At 41.1% G+C, this 19,178-nt stretch overlaps 1 protein-coding gene across 2 annotated transcripts in view; it reads right to left on the minus strand.

Moving 5' to 3' along the window:
• FBN2 (fibrillin 2) overlaps window positions 1–19,178 on the minus strand; it is a 236,114-nt gene that overhangs the window by 126,744 nt on the left and 90,192 nt on the right. For both annotated transcript variants that reach the window (XR_016235341.1, XM_002710087.6), the window contains exon 8: window positions 8,696–8,821. Coding sequence is in view for 1 of the 2 variants with exons in the window: in XM_002710087.6 (XP_002710133.2) it covers window positions 8,696–8,821 (126 nt within the window). In the remaining variant the exon portion in view is untranslated. The remainder of the gene's footprint in view (window positions 1–8,695; window positions 8,822–19,178) is intronic.

The following is a 19,178-nucleotide window of genomic DNA, read 5'->3' on the forward strand; positions in this document are numbered from 1 at the left end:
CCTTGAGCGGTTGTGTGAGGGCAGCCTGTTGAAATCCTTGCTTAGTGTATACTAAGTTGATCTTCTGTGTATGAAGGTAATTGAAAATGAAACTTGATGAAGGGCGGGATGGGAGAGGGGGTGGGAGAGGGGAGGGCCGCGGGAGGGAGGGAGGGAGGGAGGGAGTTTGGTGGGGGGAAGCCACAACAATGCAAAAATTGCACTTTGTAAATTCACATTTATTAAATAAAAATAAAATAAAATAAAATCTTTACTAAGTAAAAAAAAAAAAAATGAGTGCATAGCAGGGACTCTTCGGGGATCCATTCTGTAACAGGCCCAAGCCTGGGCATCTGCAGTTGTATCAGGAGGCAGTGATAGTCTGTAATTCCATTTCACACTGCACTGTGAGTGCGTAATGCCACACAGCACACAGGCACTAACACCTAAGCATCCCAAGCACAAATCCCAAAGCGCTCGAAAACCCAGAACGTTTGAGTGCTGACATGACACCACAGACAGAAAATTTCACATCACAAAGTTTGTTTCAAGCTCAAAGCTATTTAAAATGATACATAAAATTACATTTAGGCTATGTGTATAAGAAATAGAAACGAATTTTTTATTTAGACTTGGTTCTCATCCCCAAGATATCTCATAAAGTATATGTGATTATTTCTCCAAAAACTCTGAAATCCAAAACAGTTCTGTTCCCAAGCACTTCTGATAAAAAGATATTCATCTATTTTATTATTTACATTTATAGACATGCCAGAATGACTAATAAAAATAAAAAGTTCATTTAAAGTTTTTATGAAATAGTTTCTCACTATGTATTTTCTCAAGGAATATACACTGTCACGTCATTAAACCAAAAACATTTTTGATGTTAGAGAGGAATTTTTAAATAAAAAAATTGATAAGTAATATTCTCTGATTAGTCCTATAATATGTACTGAAGAAACTAAGTCCCACAGGGAGCAGCAACAGAGAACTGTAAAGTACATCATATTGTTTTCGTAAATTCCACAAGTAGTCTCCTCTGTTAACAGGGAGACAGGCAATCTGCTTCCAATTCTGTGAGCCAAAACCTAACATACAGACTGGCACAGCGCCTCACAGTTAAGGTCATCTGAAAGGTGTATGTTTTTGGTAGATTTATTTTACTTATTTAAAAGGCAGGGTGATCAAGAGAGAGGGAAAAACAGAAAGAGATCTTCCATCTGGGAATACTCCCCAAAAGGCTACAATAGCCAGGGCTAAGCCAGGCCAATCCCAAGAGCAGGGAACTCCATCCAGGTTTCACACATGGACACTTGGGCCATCCTCCACTGCTTTCCCAGGCACATTAGCAGGGAGCTAGACCAGCAGCAGAACAGCCAAACTGGAACTCTGATAGGAGTTGCCAGTGTTGCAGACAGCAACTTAACCTATTGCACCATAACACCAGCCCATGAAAAGGTATATTTCAAGGCAAACTAGAGGCTAGAAGTTACCACACTTTCTTTTGTGTGTCTGCGATTTCAAGGCTTTTGGAAGTACTGTATTAAAAATAAAAGTGTCACATGGAAGAATATTTGGAATAAGAGAACCTGATAAAAGTAACAGCAGTTCAGGCACAGCATTCCTTGAAACAGGGAACTGTTAGGGAAAAAGGCAAAAGAGCCGTAAAAACAAAACCCTCTAAATGCTTGGTATTTGTTTAACTGTAGAACTGATATGTCATAAGTAATGAAAGACGTCTCTTCCTCCAATCAGCTCCTATCACCCCCACTACACTTCCTGAATAAGGCTTACAGGAGTCTTATTCACAACTACTTGGAGAGAGGAAGTAATTCATCTCTTCTGATTAAAATATAAGTCTATCTTGAAACACAATAATAGCACACTTATCAGAGTTTCATGGGTTGACATTTAGTCTAAATTTGATTTAAGAGAACAAATGGTTAATTATACAATGTGATGAAACCTTGGTAAAAGTAGGGGTTGTACCATGAAATAAATATGTCTCCTGTTGAATGAGCTGTGCTCATTAAAAAATGAAGGGTTCAGCCAGGAAACATGGACCAGGTTAGCCCAGGTCAGAGTGAGACTAGGTGTTTGATAAATGACAGCCATTGTCTCCGTCATTGGCTGGTCTGGCTCCAGCCTGGGTCCCCCTTGATTAATTTTGCAGATTCTCACTATTCTTAACATATGCTCATGTGAATGTCCACGTTCACATCATTCAAGAGTAACTAGAAGTAGGTGCAATGAAAGAAACAGAAATGCTGTGGCTCCCCTGCGTCCTTCTTCCTTTAAAATACGTGGGGCTCTTCAGAAAGTTCATGGAAAATATATCTTCTGAAAAAACTACACATGGATTTCCATTTCTGTTTTGCACTCAAATATATCTAGCTTTTTTTTTTTTTTAAAGATTTTATTTATTTATTTGAGAGGCAGAGTTACAGACAGAAAAACAGAGAGACAGAGAGAAACATCTTCCATTCGCTGGTTCATTCCCCAAATGGCTGCAATGGCCGGAGCTGGGCTGATCCAAAGCCAGGAACCAGGAACTTCTTTGGGGTCTTCCACATGGAATCAGGGCCCAAACATTGGGCCATCTTCCACTGCTTTCCCAGGCTATAGCAGAGAGCTGGATCAGAGGAGGAGCAGCTGGGACATAACCAGATGCCCATATTGGATACTGGCACCACACGTGGAGGCTAAGCACACTATGCCTCAGCACCTGACCCTATATTTACCTTTTAATTCCATTTCCCAAGAACCTCTTGAAGCCCTTGTGTGGTGGAATTTCTTCCTCACTGTATAACTGTCTCTTTCTAGGACACTCAAATAAAGCTGGTGCCTGGCATCCCTGCTCCACCAGGTCCCTTCACGTGAATCCAGCACCGTCACTAAGACATTCTTCACTGTAATGTCTCATGCTGGTCTCCCCCTCCACCTTTCAGTCAAACACAGTCAGGGGTTCTCCCTCACTGGTTGTAAACACACACATGTACATACAATCCACACACAGAAGGCACACACAAAATACATACAATACCCACACATGTAGGGCAGTGCCTAACACAGGACTGATTCTGCATTTTGTGTTTTAACAAGCATACCCTGGGCACCGCTCTGTGTCATCATTTACAGCCCCCTCATTTCTGTTTCTGTTTTGCTAAAAAAAATTTTTGAGAGGTTCTCACTGCTTGTGGGATCATCCTGGCAATGCTTAGTTTGATGCTAACCTCAGCACATAATCTTATTCTTAACCCACTCTTCTTCTTTTATTTCCAAGACCCTTGACTCAGCTCTCCTTGCCAGGCGGCTTCGGCCACCATGACCAGAACCCACACAACAGCTTCAGCTCCCGCAGTCCTGCTCACATCGCCCTTGCTCGTCTTAGTACCTACCCTTTTCCCATGATCTACACCAGTGCTCCTCAAGTTGAAGATTTTAACTTAGGATTTTTTATTTTTTTATTTTTAAAAATATTTTATTTATTTATTTGAGAGGTAGAGTTACAGACAATGAGAGGGAGAAAAAGAGAGAAATTCTTCCGTCCATTGGTTCACTCCCCTAATGGCCGCAACAGCCAGAGCTGCGTGGATATGAAGCCAGGAGCCAGGTGCTTCCTTTTGGTCTCCCACATGGGTGCAAGGGCCCAAAGACTTGGGCCATCTTCTACTGCTTTCCCAGGCCATAAGCAGAGAGCTGGATTGGAAGAGGAGCAGCGCCTATATGGGATGCTGGTGCCGCAGGTGTAGGATTAACCTACTGCGCCACAGGGCTGGCCCCCTTAGGCTTTTTTAAATGAATGGTATCTTAAGATTCCTTAGCAATTATTCACCCATTGCCTCAAATACATACATACATACATATATATATATATATATATATATATAAAGCATATATATATATTTTTTTCATCTTCTGTTTTCAGGTTTTGTTTTCTCAAGAATACTCCAAGGCGACACTGTGCACTGGAATTTTCATAAAGCCCCAGGCAGTGAGCTTATCATTACTGTAGGAACTTCTAAAGGCTTCATCTCATCTTGTGAACTTCACTTGCCACTTCAGAGGCACTTCAGAGGCCTGTGCAGAGGGGTCCTTGCTAGCTCTGTGTGGACAGCATTCTGCACATACATTTGACTCACTTTTGCTGCCAATGCACCACTGACTTTTGCCTGGATGCCAATTATTCTTTTGTGCCTATGCTGCAATGTGGAAATTAGGTACTATGATTGCACGGATAACACAGTCACTGTGAATTCCAAAAAAATGACATAAGGCTCATTAAGTAGTGCTATTAAAAGTGATTTTAAGAGAAAGATTATAAAATGCTCCTTAACACTTTTTAAAACTGTCATATGTAAGCACTTTATGTTAAAAAAGAAAGTGCTTTCCTGGATATTCAAAAACTTAATTAAACACACTATACCAAATTAAACCAGAAATATGACAGATTTAATGCAATGCAATGAAAAAATTCTATTTTATAATTAAACCCATTTAAACTCTCCTGTCATATGTATTTTCCTACATATAAAGCAACAAGGATCAAGGCTATTTATGTTTATAATGTGGTACGGTCTGAAGATATTGGAGTTAGTAAAATAAACACCTAGAAACATTCATCATATACCACTCTCAGAAGAAAGCTGCAGAGGATGGCATTGTAGTATAGCAGGTAAGACTGCCTCCTGCAGTCTTATGGCTGCCATCCTATGTGTGTGCCAGTTCAAGTACCAGCTGCTCTACTTCCAATCCAGTCCCCACTAAGGTGCCTGGGAAAGCAGCAGAAGATGGCCCAAGTTGCTTGGGCTCCTGCATCTTTGTGGAAGACCCAGATGAAGCTTCTGGTTTTAGCCTGGCCCCGCCCAGGGCCAGTGCAATCATGTGGGGAGGTAAATAGCAGATGAAAGATCTCTATCTCTCTATTTATCTCTGTAACCCACCCTGCCAAATAATATAAAAAAATTTAAAAAAGAAGATCCAATCAAAATACTAACAACATTCTTCTCAGATACAGAAGAAACAATGTGAAAATTCATATGGAAACACAAGAGACCCTGAAAATCAAAAGCAATCTTAAACAACAAAAACAAAGCTAGAGGCATCACAATACCAGCTTTCAAGACATACTACAGGGCAGTTATTATCAAAACAGCCTGATACTGGCACAAAAAAACAGTCATGTAGACCACTGGAACAGAATAGAAATCCCAAAAGTCAATCCATGCATTTATAACCAACTAATCTTTGATAAAGGAGTTAAGATCAATCGTTAGAGAAAAGACAGTCTCTTCAACAAATGGCACTGAGAAAACTGGATCTCTGTGTGCAGAAATAGGAAACAAGATCCCTACCTTATACCTTTTACATAAATCAACACAAAATGGATCAAGGACCTAAATCTACAACTTGATAGCCTCAAAGTACTAGAGCATAACATTGGGGGAAACTCTGCTAGACATCATAGGCAAAGACTTCTTGGAATAGACCCCCAAAAAACAGGTAATCGAGCAAAAACAGACAAATGGGAGTACATCAAGCTAAGAAGCTTCTGCACCGCAAAGGAAACACTTCCAAAGTGAAGCAGCAATAGACAGAATGGGAGAAAATATCTGCAAACTATGAAACTAATAAAGGATTAATATTCAGAAGCTATAAAGAGCTCAAGAACCTCAACAACACCAAAACAAACAATCCAGTTAATAAATGGGCAGGGGCCAGCGCTGTGGTGCAGCAGGTTAATGCCCTGGCCTGAAGCGCCAGCATCTCATATGGGCACGGGTCCAAGACCCGGCTGTTCCACTTCTGATCCAGCCCTCTGCTATGGCCTGGGAAAGCAGTAGAAGATGGCCCAAGTCCTTGGGCCCCTGCACCCATGTGGGAGACCTGGAAGAAGCTCCTGGCTTTAGATCACTGCAGCTCTGGCCATTGCAGCCAACTGGGGAGTGAACCATAGGATGGAAGACCTCTTGCTCTCTCTCTGCCTCTCCTCTCCTCTGTGTAACTCTGACTTTCAAATAAATAAATAAATCTTTAAAGAAAAGAAATGGGCAAAGGATTTGAACAGGTACTTTTGAAAACAGGAAAATAAAATAGCCAACAGACACTTAAAAATGCTCAGGATCACTAGCCATCAAGGAAATGCAAATCAAAATCACAATGAGGCCTCACCTCACCCCAGTTAGAATGGCTATCATTAAAAACCAAGAATAATAAATGCCAGTGAGGATGTGGGAAAAAGGGTTCCCTTATCCACTTTTGGTGAGAATGTAAACTAGTACAGCCATTGTGGAAGACAATATGGAGACATCTCACAAGTCTGAAAACAGATACATTGTAAGACCCAGCCATCCCACTCGTATACAAAATGAAATTAGCATATAAAAGAGTTATCTGTACACCTATGTTTATTGCAGCTCCATTCACAATAACTAAGATATGTAATCAAACCAGATGTCCATCAACAGATGACTAGATAAACAAAATGTGGTATATATACACTATGGCGCACTACTTTGCCATAAAAAGAAAGGAATAATGTCTTCGGCAACAAAATGGATGCAACTGGAAACCATTATGCTTACAGAAACAAGCCAGTCCCAAAAAGACAAACATTATATGTTTTCCTTTATCTATGGTAACTAACAGAGTACAAAAAATGTAATGTATGTGAGCAAACCTGACATTTTTGAGATCTGATTATTGTTTGCAGACTTGTCTCTACTAATGAGGAACAGTGTTTTTTTCTTCTTACTATTTGTTGAACTCTTTACTTAGTAGAGGGTTAAGCTTATGATTATAAAATAAACAAAGTATGTCACTGTAAAAACTAAAAGAAAAAATAAGAAAGAAGAGAGTAGGGAAGAGAGTGTGGGAAGTACCATTATGCTCCTCAATCTGTATATATGAAATACATGAAATCTGATCATCTTATATAAATAAACTAAAAATTAAAAGAGAAAGGCAATTTCTAAAATTATGGAACTATAAAAAAAGGAATCCTGAAGACAATATTGTTTTTTACTCAAAAATATAGCTTTGAGTTCATCCAATCATAGTGATTAGTATGTGGTTACAAAACAAACAGAATGAAAATATCCAAGACATACATAATATAATCATAAATAAATTCAATCTAAGAAAATACAGAATCAAAATTTTAAAAAGCAAAGTCATATCTATCTCTTACACATTAAAATGGTAGATGTGTTTTTTTCTCCTTTGTGGAAAAGCCATACTTAATCTAAAACCAAGACAGTTTTTCAAAAATATTTTAAGCTGCATGCGTGCTTCACTTTAGCATTAGTTTTGTAATTTTAGAGAGCTTTTCTCTCCTTGCCTAGGGCTTTCTTCTGGGAGTCAGGGTATTGCTACTCAAGTGAACAGGACTCCTGGTTAGCACGGGACTCAGTTTTCAGGAGCTTGAGCATATTCTTGCCCTTTAAGCATCTTAGGGCTGTAACTCAGTGCTGTAACATCACGTCCAACAAAAGGCAAGCAACACAAAGCAATTATGAGCCAACAACATCTTTTCACAGTGTTGTCTCATTCATTCATATGTTGATTTTCCTATTCTTTCAGAAAAATGATGGACTGAGCACAAAAGTTGTACATGTTGTCACACATGGCCCAGGGTCTAAAAAGCTGCAGAGAGCAGGACCTAACACAGCTCACAGTCTGGCCAGTGCATGACCCAAAAATACCAAGAAAACAATAAGCCCTAAAATAAGGGAAATGAAGAATACTATGGGAGTGATTCCAGGCCATAGGCCTTTGATAGCGGCCCACGGCTTCTCATTCCCATCCTTGACTCTCTGTGTATCCATCCCGTTGACCCAGTTCACCTGGGTGCCATGAGTAGGATCCCCAGAGGCCCTGGCAGTGATGACACAGCAACAGTGTGGTCAGGGTGGGAGGGCGTCACTGCCCAGACTGCCACCCTCTCTATGACCAAGCGGAATGCATGTTCCTAATACCTGCACTGCCTGAGTCACCAGTGCTTTCCAAGAGAACTGTACACATTTCTCCCTCTCTTCTTAGCTACTATCAGCTTAAAACTGGAGCTGACCAGGCTTAATGCTCAGGAAGAGAAAGGTGGTCACGCATCAAGGGACACTTCAGCATGTCTGTGCTCACAATGAGACAAGGCCTGGGGCTTGCCCGCGGATGGATGGTTTACCCTATGACTGGGAAGCACTGTTTCGTCTGTCTAAACAAAGGGGAGCATACAAATATATTTGGCTTTAATTTAAATATGCTCAAAACACAAAATTAAAGGTGTCAATTTCTTTTTTGTCTTAACTATTTTTTACTAGAATAAACAAACTCTAAGTAAATAAGATGGTGAATGTGCTCATGATTCACAGCAACACAAGAACCTTTAATTACTACGTTCTGTCTCCCAAAGCAGATGCTAAAATCTCTCTCAGGCCTTTCTGTCTCCAGCGCTGGGCAAGAGAAAGGTCATCAGAAAGTCTTTATTTTCAAAATGATTTTGACAACATAAAACAAACCCAGAAGGCTTGTGAAACAGAAGTCTTTGCAAAGAGTACCTGCATCTCTAATCTCTCAGGAGTGGTACCGTTTACCTTAAACAACTCTTCGAGCCATTGCCCTACTGGTTTTATGCATCACTGCCATCTTCACAGCTGGGTTGGACTGTTCTGTCATTATAAGGAAGCAGCGCATTGCGCCTTGAAGATAGGAGGCTTACCGATGCACCGAGAGCCATCTGTGGATGTTATGTATCCACGAGGACACACACAAAAATAGCTTCCCACGGTGTTGGAGCATTCGCCGGTTTCACATATCCCAGGAATGATGCTGCACTCATCGATGTCTAATCAAGGAAGGAAGATTGAGAAAGGCTTTCATTAAACAGCTTTTAAAGGGGATTTTAAAAAAAGGAGTATGAGAGCTCTCATGGTTGATTAAGTCAGATCATATAACCTAGAAGATACTCTTGTTTCAAGCCCTGAAGAATTTCTCACACATATCTATGGGAACTGACATGAAAGTAAACTCCCATGGCAGTAAAACCAAAGCCAACTAAAGCAAAACAGTGTCCTCCACCCCCCCACCCAATTTAAATTGGAGTTAGTAAAAATGACAATGTTTTAGTTTCCATTCTGCATCAGCTAGGAAATTATCCTACTAGAGCCTTTATAATATATATATATATATATATATATATATATATAAATACTATGATTATCTTTTAAAACTTGGAAAAACTACGTTTGAAAATATATAGCTAATTTCCATATTAATTACTTGAACCAACAAAAAATGATAAATAACTTCATTTTTCCACCTGGCTTTAGGATATGTTTTTGTACTTACATTTGAGATTCTGTGCCTAACTTCAGTCTAAAAGAACCCAGAAGCACAGCAAAGGGCAAACTTGTTGGGCACTGGGGAGTGTCCAGTATTCCTATTGCACCTCCTTGCTCTAACCCATTCAGCTGACTCGACGCTGGGACTACTCTATTTCCTTTCACATTAATGAAAGCTCTGCTTTCTTTTAAATCTTCCTGAAAGCAGCAAGCCTGGCCATTTATGTAAGCTTTAATGTACTTTTCTTCTAATCCAGTGGGCAGAGAGAGGTGGAAAGTCAAACAAAGCTGCAATTAGGTGCACTGGGAGCTAATTGCTAATACATTTGAAAGGAAATGAACCATTGTGGGGAAAATCCAGCCAGGGGTGCCTGGGAGCTACCAGTCTTTTTTTTGTGGTTGTTAAGGAACAGAGGTAGCAGAGATGAATACAGAGCCTAATTATAAAAGCCAAAAACATAATGACCTAAAAGTCAAAGGACACTGGAGCTTTTAATTTCTTTTTTTTTCTTTTTAGTTATATACATTCTTTTGGAATGTATCAATAAAAAGAAAAAAATTCCTATCGTAAATACAAGAGAAAAAAATTAAATTTCATGTCAAAAAAAGGTTGGCAATGCATTTTTTGCATTCCTCTACTGGGCTATTCATTTATTCCTCATTTAGTCTGACAAGTCACTTTTGCCTACAAGCTGTATCAAGAAATAACTATATGCTTATGTATCTTCTTGGCATGTTCTTGTAGAAAAGTTACCAGATTCAGACATTCTTTGAAATAATATCTGTATTTGAGGCTGCACAGTTAGCCGCTGAAGACACAGAGATACATATCGAAATCCACCAATGCCCCAGGAGAGATCAGAATGCTAACATGAACTGACTACATGCGGAGCAACTACATAATGTGGTGAAAGAGTTACCATCAGACTTAATCCGACAAAACGAAACCATGTGTGCAAAATTAGGACCTGTTGCATCCTGCATTGCCATCTCAGTGCAGTGCTCAATCTCAACACAACTGAATGTGGACTCAGGAAAGAGACAAAAACTAGAAAAGCTACATGTTACTCACCAAATAAACTCATCGACCATCTCTGGATAAGGAAGGCCAGAAAAATAATTAAGTAATATTTTAAAAAAGAGAATAGTACCAAGTAGAGCAAGAGTAAAAATGTGAAGGACTCAATCCTGTCTACTCATTCTTTACATAGCTAAGATTATGCCAATCATTCCGGTGCTTGTGGAGCCCAGAGTTGCTGCAAATTCTCAAAAGTTAGAAGAATTAGGTCCATTTATGCATTAGTTTTTCATTCTAGGCACTTCCTCTTGTAATAAAGATCTTCTTTGTGCTCTAGTCCTAAATACCCTGAGATAATAAAAAGAGAGAAAATACGAAGATGTTTGGCATTTGGGGGGGGGGGCAGAAAAATTATTTGGGATATGGAAATGAGCACACAGGGGCCTGTGCTGTGGCTCAGCAGGTACGTAGTGCCAGCATCTCACATGGGCACCAGTTCTAGTCCTGGCTGCTCCTCTTCTGATCCAGCTCTCTGCTAAGGCCTGGGAAAGCAGTGGAAGATGGCCCAGGTTCTTGGACCCCTGCACCCACGTGGGAGACCGGAAGAAGTTCCTGGCTCCGGATCGGTACAGTTCCGGCCATTGTGGCCAATTGGGGAGTGAACCAGCGGATGGAAGACCTCCCTCTCCCCCACTTCCCCCTCTTCTTTCTCTCTCTGTGTAACTCTGATTTTCAAATACAAAAATAACTTTTTTAAAAAAAGAAGAGTCCTGTCAAGTTAATGTTGATTCATTAAAAAAAAAAAAAAAGAAATGAGCGTACAAAGTGATATTAAATTCATGGTTTTTCTGTTAAATACATTCCCATATAAAACCTCTAACTACATGCTTCACAATTCTACCTTGAAAGCTTAGCTGCAAAATAACTGTGTGTAAAAGGCTCTCAGGAAGGTATTTAAGGATTCCACACAGAAAAGGACAATATTTTCAATTTATTTTTGGGCCATGACTCCCAAATATTAACTTAAAAATTTGCTGCTTTTTAAAAAATCTGCTCACAACACCCTGCACGTCAGTGTAGCCATGCTCTGTATTTATCCCTCAGTTTAAGTTTAGCATTAACACTTATGATCAGAAGGATGCAAGCACTTAGCTATTTTATCCATCAGTTCTTTGGGATCACATCTAATAATCAGATTTGGAACAGATATCTTCACCAAGAGAAAGCCTAGAGGGGACTTCAAAAAGTTCATGGAAGATAAAAATAAAGGGTACAGTTATTTTATTGTAAACTTTTGAAATCCATGCATTGTTTTTTCCTTAATATACATTTCCTGTGAACTTTATGAAGACCTTCAGCGTGCACAGATTTCAAAATTTCTGAAGTGCTCCTGTGTATGGGCCATGTATAAACCAGTGGGCCCAATGGTGAGGAGCACACGCATGGGAAAAGGGGAAGTCTGGCGCGTGGGAACTGTTTTCATCTGTGTTCTGCACATCCAATGTGCTTGTACTTATCTCTCCTTGAACTTGCTTGAAAACTTCTATTCATGTACTTTGTGAGGAAGACAAACAGATAGACAGAGCTCCCATCTGTGGTTCTCTGCACAAATACATGCAACGGCTGGGCCAGGCCAAAGCCATGAGCCAGTAACTCAACTCAGTTCTCCCACATGGGCGGCACGGACTCAAGTACTTAGGATATCACCCGCTGCCCCCCAGACTGGGTATCTGTAGGAAGCTGGTATCAGGGGCAGAGATGTGACCTGCTTCCAAGCACTCTAAAATGGGATGCAGATGTCCCAAGCAGGGTCATATCATAACTGCTAGGCCAAGCGCCTATCACATCCTTCAAGTTTTTTTTTTTTTCTTTTTTTTTTTACTTTATAAGCTTGTGCCTTTGGGCTACAAGTATTAGGAAAACTGGTCCAAATTGACATTCACCAGAAATTTAATAGCTGGAGTCTGGAGGTGGCTCAGATTTATGGGTTGGTGTAAGCCAATGTCTCTTGCTTATTTTCTTGCCGCATGCTCAGCTCCGCCCTCTGTGTTCTGTCACTCTCCTGAGGTTGCCTTCCCATCACAGCGCCTCTGCAGTGGCTCTCTCCTAAACAAGAAAGCTCTCCCCTAGAAGGCCCCAGCAACCTGCTTTTGTCCTGATGTCTTGAATGGGCTCACATGTCAGTTTCTCAGTAATTGCTCAGCTCAAACACTGTGCTGCCTGGTGGAGCCTGGAGTCCTTAGCAAGTGGGTCGCAGTTAGCTTCAGACTAATAAACAGGAACAAGAAAAATCAGGATGGGGAAGGGAGTCTGAAAGTGCAGCACAGGTGAAGAACGGGAAGTGTCCAGAATGGCCGGTAAACATGAACATAAGCTTGCCAGTTAGGCAGATGCCAAATCCTGGAGATCCACTCTGAAGTTTTTATTGTGAAGGAGAGGCACAGTGCCTACCAAAGTTTACGTTAAATAAGAGCATTACACACGCAAATCAGTATTTGAAAAAGGACAATCCTGGTGTTTAATGGGCACAGATGACGTAACACTCAGTGATAAATGCCAGGAGCCTGAAGTAAGGGTTAACAGAGGTCATCGGGAATAGAACTCAACAGGACTTGGCCACCAGGGGGTGTCTCCAACTTGCAGCTTGATTGATGACGGGGATAACATAGGGCTACTAACAGAGAATGGGACATGGAAGAGTAGGTTTTGAGGTTGAGTCTCAGACATTTGGAACCCATGGTACTGGAGAGAAACAGGTCAAAATTCTAACTACATAGCTAAGAATTTTGATATGAAAGTCAGCAGCAAAATAACTTCTGAAGATGGTCACCTGTGGTTTATCACTAGGTATATGGACAACATGTAATGTTGTAGCAACTGAGAATTCCAAAGAGAACAAAAGAACTGAGGAGGGAACCAGGAGAACCATCAGTAACCAAGGGAGCATCAGAGAACAAAAGCCAGACTGGGAAGAAGCCTGGGAGGTAAGAGATGGTGGCGACTAAGGACAGCACTGCACAATAAGAGGGGTTATCAGGTGAGTCCCAGGAGGGCAAAGGAAGACAAGGGCTGGAAAATGTTTGGTGACCCAAAGAATTTCAACACAGAATTTTTTTTAAGATAATCAGACCTAAACAAAACCATCTGACAGATTCCTGACTGCCAAACCACATAACCTCCTATTTGTCAACCAACATTCACAATATTCACTGTGAATCTCACCCTAAGTAGAACATAAGGAAAATCTGGGTAAGTCAAGCTGGTGGGACCTCAGCTACCACTTAATTCTAAGAACACTGCCCCTGACATCCTGTCAGTCCAAACACACATACGTCACACACACAGCAGCCCGTGTAACAGTGAGGTTACAGAGAATTAGCACCAACAGTAAGCTCTGTTTTAAATAAAGGTTCTCAAAAGACTGTCTATAGCAATGCCACGTACAAGCTCTTATTTTACAATATTTGTTGATATAGAAAAAGTATCTTTCTGGCCGGCGCCGCGGCTCACTAGGCTAATCCTCTGCCTAGCGGCGCCGGCACACCGGGTTCTAGTCCCGGTTGGGGCACCGGATTCTGTCCCGGTTGCCCCTCTTCCAGGCCAGCCCTCTGCTGTGGCCCGGGAGTGCAGTGGAGGATGGCCCAAGGTGCTTGGGCCCTGCACCCCATGGGAGACCAGGAAAAGCACCTGGCTCCTGGCTCCTGCCATCGGATCAGCGCGGTGCGCCGGCCGCAGCGCGCCGGCCGCGGCGGCCATTGGAGGGTGAACCAACGGCAAAGGAAGACCTTTCTCTCTGTCTCTCTCTCTCACTGTCCACTCTGCCTGTCAAAAAAAAAAAAAAAAAAAAAAAAAAAAAGTATCTTTCTGTTATACACTGACCCTTCCATTTTTTCATATACACTATTTGATATTAGAAAAATTCACATCTGAAGTGTTACAAGCAATAAATTAATCTCCATTTCAAGGTTCTCTAAGGACAACAGGAATAGCAATATGATAAACTAAGTTGGGAAAATGTGATATTTGCTTTCTCCTGTTAAACTTTGCATTCAGAATTTCACTGAATATTTATAAATAGCTTTACTGAGACATAACATACACACTATACAATTCACACATCCAAAGTGTAAAATTCTATGTTTTTAGCACATTCACAGGATTGTGCTATCCCAACTACAACATAACTGTGGAAAATCTTCATCCTCCTAAAATTCCACCTCATCAGTAATTACTCCACCATTTCCCCCTCCACGCCTCAGATAAGCACTAACCTAATTTCTGTCTCTATACATTTGCCTGTTTTGGATATTTCACATAAATAGAATCATAAAAAATGTGGTCTTTTGTAACTGATTTCTTCTACTTAGTATAGTATTTGCAAGTTCAGAAATGTGGTTTCTCTCAAACTTTCATTCCTTCTTACCGAAAGATAGTAGCCTGCTGTCTGGGTATGACACAGATAATCTATTCATTCATCAATCAACCCACAAATATGTTGGCTATCTCCATTTTTTGGCCTTTTGGGTATCTTCTTTGGAGAAATATCTATTGAATTTCTTGGCACATCTTTCAATTGAGTTGTCTTTTGATTAATGAGTTATAAGAATTCTTTATATATGTTCCCATGGCTTTATATATGTTCCTAAACGATACATGGCTTACATATGAATTTTCACATTGAACTTTAAGATGATCTTTTCTATTTCTGCAAAAAATAAAGCTGGGATTGTGACAGGGACTGTGTTGCATCTGTCCTGTCCAGACCTTAGGGAATGTTTATTAAGAATGATGTCAGCTATAGTTTTTCCCAGATATCCATTATGAAGATGATGAAGTTTCTTAATTTGTTGATTATTTTTAAATGAAAAGATCACTGGATTCTTTTTCTAAATGCTTTTTCTACATCAACTGAGATGAACATAACTTATCTTTTATTTGACTTATATTATGTACTAAATTGATTTTTCAGATGTTTATTTAATCTTGCATTTCTGAGATAAATCTCAGTTGATAATGGTATGTAATCCTTTTTATATGGGGCTAGATTTAATAACCGATGATGATGCAGAACTCCTTTTTATACTGCACTGGATTTTTTTGTTTGCATGTTTCCAGAGATTTAAAAAACTCTTGGTATTAAAAAACAAATTTCACTGGCTAAATTCTTGTTTTTATAGGGCAAAGGACTATTGAAGTCCTCCCTTAATTTACCACTGTGGATGTCTTGCCCTCCATGTCATATTGTTTTTCACTGATATACAGGTTTTCTAATTTAATATGAATGATTAAACACTAGAGGATCTTGCATGATATGCTTTTGTTATAACTAATAAAGCTAGTGTTTTAACTTCTCCAGGCCTGCCAGTTGGCACGAAATTACTTTTCTCTTATATACAATTTATTTGTGGAAAGTGGACAAATCCAATCCTTAGAATCTTCTTGTGAATGTATTGTCCATAAGGTAAGAGTTTATATCAAAGCTGGGAAGGACATTTACAAAGTTTCTGAACTATCATTCTGTTTTACCTTTCACTATAATTGGTAAATATTAGCTATCACTGCATTCTATGTCTTTTTTTCTGGAATAAGCTTGAATCAGACTGAAACAAACAGAAAATTCAGCTTGCTGCAAGTAAGAAGTTGGCCATTAAAGGTCATTATTTCTTGAATAATTTACTTGAAAGAAAAAGAAACAATAACTAATGAAAATGTCATTAATTCTTTAAAACTCAAAATCTTTTCTTTACATAATCATTTAAACAGATATTGACTGGCATATTCTATTTATTTCTGAGCTCATTAAGTTATTACAGACTAAGAATCTGATTTGCTACATACCAAATATCAATTACACATGATCTGTTATCTGAATGAAATTACAATCTACAGAGTAGATAAATGCAAACTAAGGCATACTACAATAGAGAAAACAACAATATATTTGAACCATATGCTTTCTGAATTCAGAGAACGAGCAAAAGTTCTTGCAGGACATAGTAAATGATAAAGATTCCTAAGGAATGGAGAACTTCACCATGCCTGGAAGATGGGAGGTGTTTTTCCAAGAAGGAAATACTAGGAGCCAATCGGAGGTGATCAATCAAAAGGCAGAGGTGGGCAGTGAACAGTTCCCCATGAGCCAAGGAATTTATTTAGCAGATACCACCACCAAGTTAAGTGGAAGACCCAGGTGCCATTCTCAGGAGTCCCCCGTGCTTCTCAAGCAACATACAGCAACTAAAGCATCAAACTAAGAGATGATCCAAATCGCGCTTCTGGCAAAGATTCCTGAAAGCTGAGTGAAAAAATGGGGTCAAGGATAGTAGAGATGCGATGATAGAGTCTGAGCTCCAGTTAATGATGGGACTAAAAGACAATTCCTGGGTGGCAGGGGCCCAAGCAGTTGGGCCATTTTTCATTGCTTTCCCAAGCATATCTGCAGGAAAGTGGATCAGAGGTGGAGCAACCAGGACACAAATCAATGCCTATATGGATCGCCGGTGTCACAGGCAGCAGATTTACCCACTTGCCCACAGTCCTGGCCCCTGGCCATCATTAGTGACTTTCTGAAATGATAGAACTTTTCAGTATTGCTGGTCTTTGTCTAATGGGACTAAAATTTCAAATTCCTTTGAAAGAAGAGAAGCATGAAAAGACAATTTCACAAAAGGTTAAGAATTAAGTTGGTGGTGAGGAAAGTGAGGCAACTGGTAGAGACTAAGCCTTTAGGAAAGTTCACAGGGAATGAAGTCAGCAAGAAACAGCACAGCGAGCTGGGACGCAACAGAAGGGAGACCTTGTTTTCTGTGGCTCCAGGACGGCCTCAGTGGCAGGTAAAGAGGCAGATCAGGAAAGAGGAGACACACAAACTGCAGATGAACTAATTCATGGCCAAAGTCCAAGGAGAATACAACACTGATGGAAAAAAGTACAGTGTTGGAACCTTTCTCTCTGAAAAAAAATGGGAAGATGTCTCATCAAAGGCAGGGAAGAGGGAAAACGCAGATGCGGTCAGAGAGGGAAGCAGAGTTGAGTTCACGTCGGATAGCTTCATGCTTCGTGGCAGAGTAAAACAGAGCACAGATGTGACAACACTGGGTTTGAGAATCACCTGCACAGATTATTAAACATGCTGACTTTGAGACCCAGTCAAGAGGCTTTAGTACTTCTCGTGTTCCAACAACACATCACTGACAGAAAACACATAAAAAGAGAAACACAAAGCAAAAAGTCCAGCTGATTTCAAAATGCAAATCAAACCTTTCCTTAGACCAGAAACAAGACTAAAGCTGTGAGCTGAGCTGAAAGCATAGTTTTGCTGGGCCCGTTCCCCAGAAGTTGGCGATGGTGGCCAGGACTTCAGGGTTACACCTGATGGCAACGGTGTATGATAAATGCTACACATGGATTGGTGAAGAGCAGAGTGGGAACACAGAGGAGAAGCAGGGTGAGAAGACTTCTAAAGGAAAGCAACACTCAAAACTGAAACAGACACACACAAGCCTAGAACAGGCTACGGAAATGAAATGCAGCATCGTTTTCCAGGAGGAAGAAAGAGCACACCTCAGGGCTGGCGCCGCGGCTCACTAGGCTAATCCTCCGCCTAGCGGCGCCGGCACACCAGGTTCTAGTCCCGGTCGGGGCGCCGGATTCTGTCCCGGTTGCCCCTCTTCCAGGCCAGCTCTCTGCTGTGGCCAGGGAGTGCAGTGGAGGATGGCCCAGGTGCTTGGGCCCTGCACCCCATGGGAGACCAGGAGAAGCACCTGGCTCCTGGCTCCTGCCATCGGATCAGCGCGGTGCGCCGGCCGCAGCGCGCTGGCCGCGGCGGCCATTGGAGGGTGAACCAACGGCAAAGGAAGACCTTTCTCTCTGTCTCTCTCTCTCACTGTCCACTCTACCTGTCAAAAAAAAAAAAAAAAAAAAAAAGCACACCTCGACCGGAGGGACCGTGATTTAGTCCAGGAATTAAGTGTCTGAATCAGAACGTGTGGAAAGCAATGATGTTAGAGAGGTAAACAGAGAATGATCTTACAGAACACTTGGTCCTGAGAATAGGGGATTCCAGGGGATTCAAACACAAACTCAGAAGATCCATAGCTTCCATGCAGAGAAAGGGTTGAAGTAGAAGATGCAGGAGGTAGCTCAAAGAATGCTATCACAGGGCTGGCGCCGCAGCTCACTAGGCTAATCCTCCGCCTGCGGCGCCAGCACACCGGGTTCTAGTCCCAGTCAGGGCACCAGATTCTGTCCCGGTTGCCCCTCTTGCAGGCCAGCTCTCCGCTGTGGCCAGGGAGTGCAGTGGAGGATGGCCCAAGTGCTTTGGCCCTGCACCTGCATGGGAGACCAGGAGAAGCACCTGGCTCCTGCCTTCGGATCAGCGCAGTGCGCTGGCCGCAGCATGCCAGCCGCGGCGGCCATTGGAGGGTGAACCAACGGCAAAGGAGGACCTTTCTCTCTGTCTCTCGCACTGTAACTCTGCCTGTCAAAAAATAAAGTAAAATAAAAAAGAATGCTATCACAGAACTTGAGAGGATAAATGGTACTAATGAAGACAAGAGAAGTACATGAACTCACAATCTATTTATTTAGTAAATAGAATCCACTTAAAGACCTTGACAAAATGGTTCAGTGGTACTCAGTTTAAGATTTGGACAACAAATTGAACTGACTGGTTGTGCCGATCACAGCGATAGGGAACCTAGCAAATGATGGTAAGGTGCCTGTGGGTGGGGTGGTAGAGCCAAAGACCCTGTGTACATTGAGTTTGAGACAACTGTGGGGTATCTGAGGTATATGTTTCTGTATGGATATTAGGTACTATAAGGCATGGGAAAGGTCTACCT

Source organism: Oryctolagus cuniculus, chromosome 6 (genome assembly GCF_051225735.1).
Source record: "Oryctolagus cuniculus isolate XC-2025 breed Fujian yellow rabbit chromosome 6, ASM5122573v1, whole genome shotgun sequence".
Classification (NCBI taxonomy): Eukaryota; Metazoa; Chordata; class Mammalia; order Lagomorpha; family Leporidae; genus Oryctolagus; species Oryctolagus cuniculus.